At 51.6% G+C, this 6,000-nt stretch overlaps 1 protein-coding gene across 1 annotated transcript in view; it reads left to right on the top strand.

Annotated features, from left to right (window-relative positions):
* Positions 1–4,002: 4,002 nt before the first annotated feature.
* The window catches only part of LOC142588642 (uncharacterized), a 118,471-nt gene continuing 116,473 nt past the window's right edge, over positions 4,003–6,000 (top strand). Inside the window, exon 1 of the mRNA XM_075700469.1 lies at positions 4,003–4,231. Coding sequence (XP_075556584.1) covers positions 4,003–4,231 — 229 coding nt within the window. The remainder of the gene's footprint in view (positions 4,232–6,000) is intronic.

The following is a 6,000-nucleotide window of genomic DNA, read 5'->3' as shown; positions in this document are numbered from 1 at the left end:
ACCAGGACGAGCACGCCTCTTCAAAAACAATAAGCGCAGACGACTTTGCCGAGCAGGAGTGAGCAGAGCCGGAGCTAAGAAGCCTTGCTGAGTACTTGGAAGGAGAGACCGACTATGTTCCTACGGCAGTTAGGCTCGGATCGTCCTTGTTTTTCTTTCGAAATGACGTCTCGATGAAGAACTTTTCTCCAGTCCGCGCCAATTACCTCCTTCTGGTAACATTGTCATTGTGGTCATCGATTCTGCACGCCCTGCATGACGATCCCACCGCTGGGCATCTTGAGTTTTTCTGCACGCTTTTGACCATGCAGGAGAAGTATTACTGGCCGCGCCTCACCGCCGGCGTCGTTCACTACGCCAAGACCTGCCGAGACTGCAAGCGACGTAAGGCACCACCGACACGGCCAGCAGGGCTGCTACAGCACGTTCAACCTTCTTTCCGAGCATTCGAACAGATTTGAATGGACTTATTGGGGCTCTTTCCGACGTCAATATCCAGAAACACGTGGATCGTCGTGGCGACCGAATACTATACCCGCTACGCAGACATAAGCCGTGCCGAGAGGTAGTGCCGTGGAAGTACCGAAATTGTTCGTCGAGAACATCCCGCTGTGACATGGTGCCCCAGAAGTGATCATCATGGAAATAAAAATGGCTGTTACAGCAGAGTTTATGCAAGCTATCCCGAAATAAAGACAGACATGCCATTGGAAGACAACCAATGGCGCACGGACCCAGTTAAACCTTTTTGTCCGGGCGGTGCACATATACAGATCCGCCGCCACCGATCTGGCTCTCTGATTGCCACCGCACAGGGCGAACGGCAGCGGCAATTTCGGCTCGGGCGGTGCACATATACAGATCCGCCGCCACCGATCTGGCTCTCTGATTGCCACCGCACAGGGGTTGCATTGGAGGAGGAGCGAAGAAAGGAATTAAGTTCGAGCCGGCGCTTTGACAACCGGAGACTCGCAGGAAGAGGGGGGAGGGGGGCGGCGTGTACACCCAGCGGCAAACGATGGGGGCAGAAGCGCGCGCAGCAAGCGGACAACACGATAAAGGGAGGAGGGAAGAGATAGCAGCGACTGACTGATGCCGCTGACGCCGATAGTGAGTCAACCCCAGCTGCGGAGTTGGTTTCAGGGACAACGCCGCCGATGCCGACACAAACAATATGATACCCTCGCTTCCGCAGCGCTAAGAACCAGGTCTAGCCGTGGGAAGGTGGTCACGTATTCGTCGACGTGCCGGGGCCTACGTGAAATAACCGGCGCGTCGGCAACTGAAGAGCACCCTATCCGCCACACAAGAACAGGGGGGGGACCCTTTCCTCCTCTTTCTGCATGGCGGTGACGGTGTTCTATGCAGTCACGTTATCTTGACTCTCTAGCGGCGTCAGCGGCATCCAGCGGTATCAGTCGGTCGCTGCTAGCGCTGGGGGGATGAAAGAGGGGCGGAGCTGGTTACGAGGCCGACGACAACGCCGACGACGACGCGAAACCCAGGAACGGACGCCAAAGAGCTGCGCTCTAAAAACCAGTCAAAAACACAAAGGAGGACAAGAGGAGAGGTTCACACCACAACGACTGGTTGAGGTTTATTAGAATCGGTGTAGTCCCAGCAAGGCCAGCAGAGCATGCGCAACTGCATCATCGCTAATCACATATCGATGTTCTCGCACTGCACTATGTACCTGTCGATGGTAACAACCCTTTTGCTCTTCTAGAGATGCGGCAGTTGACGCGGTGGAGTGAAAGCGCATGTTGGCTTGTGAAATACAAATGGAAACATCAACGCAGACAGCGATTTTCACTGTTAACATAGCCAAAATGTATTCTGGCAAACATGTGCGGCGTGCGGCAGTGGAAAGATGCTTTATATTTTTCTTTTTTTGGACTAATAAATATCCTTAAACAGGTCTCTGTCAATTTTTAATTAAATATTGATCAGGAACTACAGAACTTTCGACTACATGACGTCACACTACAGACAACAGAACTACAGACAACAGAACAACAGACGACGAAACTGCAGACGACGAAACTGCAGACGACGGAACTGCAGACGACGGAACTGCAGACGACGGAACTGCAGACGACGGAACTGCAGACGACGGAACTGAAGATGACGAAACTGCAGACGACGAAACTGCAGGCGACGAAACTGCGGACGACAAAGCTGCGGACGACAAAACTGCGGACGACGAAACTGTAGACGACGAAGCTGTAGACGGCGAAGCTGTAGACGACGAAACTGTAGACGACGAAACCATAGACGACGAAACCATAGACGACGAAACTATAGACGACGAAACTGCAGACGACGGAACTGCAGACGACGGAACTGCAGACGACGAAACTGCAGACGACGAAACTGCAGGCGACGGAACTGCGGACGACAAAACTGCGGACGACAGAACTGCGGACGACGAAACTGCTGACCGCGAAACTGCAGACGACGAAACTATAGACGGCGAAACTGTAGACGACGGAACCATAGACGACTGAACTATAGACGACGGAACTGCAGACGACGGAACTGCAGACGACGGAACTGCAGACGACGGAACTGCAGACGACGAAACTGCAGTCGACGAAACTGCAGACGACGAAACTGCAGACGACGAAACAGCGGGCGACGAAACTGCGGACGACAAAGCTGCGGACGACAAAACTGCGGACGACGAAACTGCTGACCGCGAAACTGCAGACGACGAAACTATAGACGACGAAACTATAGACGACGAAGCTGTAGACGACCAAACTGTAGACGACGAACCTGTAGACGACGAAACCATAGACGACGAAACCGTAGACGACGAAACTGTAGACGACGAAACTATAGACGACGAAACTATAGACGACGAAACCATAGACGACGGAACTACAGACGACAGAACTACAGAAACAACGTCCCAAAATACGACAGACTGAAAATTTCCTGTTGTGTTTTTCAACTGGGCAATAATGAAATTCGGTAAACTGCACCTAAAATACGTCTAAAACAGAGACAATTTATGTAACATACATCGTTCTCCAATATAAGACTAACTTGTTAGGAGGACATTTGTTAAAACCTCCTAAATATTGTTAGAACTCTGCGTAAATTGTCATTTTAAATATCCTATCGCCACCCATGCAGGTGCTTTCATAGTTTACAAAACATCAATATCTTCAAACTTTGTCTTTTAAATTGTAAGAAATTTGACAGCCTTCGAGAATTCTTGCTACTATTGTTGCTACTGTTGTTATGTTAACTTAATTTTTGCCGCGTTCAGTTACTAGAAGGTATTACATTGACAAGTGTACTTATTTATCGTTCTCTCAGGGATTGCTTTCCCGTGTTAAAGACTTAACGTTATCGCTTTGTGCAAGACTCACCTTCATGATTTCGCACTTAATCGAATGTTCCGTTGATTCCATCTGTTTGTTGTGCGTTGTCGCCAAACCTTGTGTAATGTGTTCGTGTGCGCGACGCGAATTCTTTGTCTTACAGATGTAAGGCTGGCGCGCACGAGTGATTACTCAGGAACATTCGACGAGTCGCGTATAAAAACCGTCGCACTTGACCTGCAGAGCGGAATTTTGACATTCGCTGACTGTGTTCGCCACTGTCATTGCGCATCGACTGTCACTTGCTTCTGTGAGCACAAGTTCGCCCAATAAAGCTTGGTTTCGCCATTAATAGTTTTGCTACAGTGTTGTTTGATGGTCACTACAATGTGATATTAGGTGGAGGTGTTTCTGTGTTTATGCAAGGAAGACCCCCTGCAAAGCCGCGATCCAAGCTCGAACCGCGAGGTCATCGTCCACGTACCAAGGACCAACAAGCTCTCCACTGTCGACTACTTGAGCTGAACAGGATGATCGTAGGCAAGTCAAATACAACGATGACGGAGGCAGCATCCCCTTCAGCCATCGTACTGAGCAGCCCAAGAAACCACCTACCTTCCGTGGAGCTTTTTCTGACGTCCCGGCAACCTGGCTCGAGGCTTTCGAAAGGATGTCAACCTCCAACAGCTGGACCACTGAGGATAAGTTGCGCCATGTGTACTTCTCCTTGGAAGATGTCACCAGGACATGGTTCCAGAACTGGGAGTCCACCCTGACAACGTGGGACCTATTCCGAATTGACTTCCTAGGGATCTTCACGAGCGTTGTCCGAAAGGAAAAGGCCGAAGTTCGGCTGGAAGCCCGAGTGCCACTACCTATCGAGAACTACCACCTGCACGGTAAAAATTACCCGCCTTTACCGCCACGCCGACCTGGAAATATCCGAGAAGAAGAAAGTTCGCCTACTCATGCCTGGAGTGAAGCAAGAACTTTTCGCTGGAATGATACGAAACCCACCGAAGACTGTCGAAGAGTCCCTGCGTGAGCCCACCACCATCGAGAGAACACTCGAAATGCCAAACAGGCAATTCAACCACCACACGCTCACAACAAACTACGCCGTATTTCAATCACTGGCCACCGACGACCTGCGGGACACTATAAGAGCGGTCGTGTGGGAGGAGCCTCAGAAATGGTCCTCTTCATGGCAGCCTCAAGAGCTTGCTTCGATTGACGACCTCGTACGTCAGGAGATAAAGCAGTCGCTAGGAGCCCTGATTTGACGCGGCCTCAGCCAGAAGCGCTGAGCTATGCCGTTGCCGCCCACCGTCACATTTCTCCTCCGCCTTCACGTCAGGCCCGGCCCCAATTCCATCTCCATACGCCGCCGCCACCGCTGCATCAGCATGCCAGCCATCACAGCGCCCCAAGGAAGAGAGACATTTGGCGGCCCCACGACCATCACCCGCTACGCTATAGCTGCGGAGAACCAGGCCACGTCCACCGCTGATGCCCGTACAACGTGATGGGGCTACAAGGCTTTGCCGTCCACGCGCCCCTCCCACAGCAAGATCAACGGCCTCGTAATATCGCCCACTACTTCGTGGCAAGACATTCGGCAACCGGGCCGCCCTCCCATTTGCCGCCAACAGAGCACTAGCAGTCGCAGCAGCGCCGACCATACACTGGCCAAACCCGGGGCCGGTCTGTTAGCCCATATCCGGAAAATTAAAAGCCGCAACCGATGGAGGTGGCGTCGCTGCACATCGAAATACCTAATATGCGCCGCCGCCGACGAAGACGCATCAAGATCTATCTCGACGACGCAGCAGCCACATGCCGCCATACCGACGAAGCCCGGAAGCCAAGAATACGCCCAGGAAAGAAGACCCGACGACGCGACGTATCAGCCATAAGTCAATGCGACGTACCCGTGATGCGATGCCAAGACCTAACTACAATGCAAGACAAAGAACCACCGACCTCAATGTGCTTCTCGACGGCCACGCAATCACCGCATTAGTGGACACTAGAGTCAAGTACTTTGCCGTGAGTGGACCCTTCACCACCACGGCAAAGAAAGTCAAGACTGCATGGGAAGGCCTCCAAATCCGGACTGCTGGACTACACATGATAAAGTCGACTGGAATCAGTATGGCAAGAAATGCCGTTCATGAGCGGACCTACTCTGCGACATTCGTTATCCTTTAAGAGTGCTCGCGAGGCGTAATTCTCGACATAGACTTCCATAGCCAACACAGTGAAATCACCGGCCTGACGTCCAATCTCGATAAGGCTATGCGAAAACCAAGCGATACCGCTTGGGAACTCTCCGAGTCATCATGTCCTGAGTGTTCTTGAAGATCAAGTCAGTATCGCGACTCGTTGCAGCGTCATTATTCCTCTCGGCACAAAAACATTCGCACACGTAGGTGTCGTCAAGGGTGAGAAGCATCTACTGCTCAACCGTAAAATTTCCGTCGCAAGACGCATCGTTCGAGTGGATCGAGGCACTGAAAAACTTCATCCAGGACTACAAACACCTCAAAAGGGTACGGTGATCGCATACGTCGAAGAAATTGCGGAAATAAGCTATGCGTTTGTCCTCTAGGATTCAGCTGCACCCACCTCGATGGCGTTAGTTCCAGAACGAGCCTTCTACATCAAT

The sequence above is a fragment of the Dermacentor variabilis genome, chromosome 7 (assembly GCF_050947875.1).
Source record: "Dermacentor variabilis isolate Ectoservices chromosome 7, ASM5094787v1, whole genome shotgun sequence".
Taxonomy (NCBI): domain Eukaryota; kingdom Metazoa; phylum Arthropoda; class Arachnida; order Ixodida; family Ixodidae; genus Dermacentor; species Dermacentor variabilis.
The sequence above is the reverse complement of the archived record's forward strand: the minus strand, read 5'-3'. Positions and strand labels throughout refer to the sequence as shown.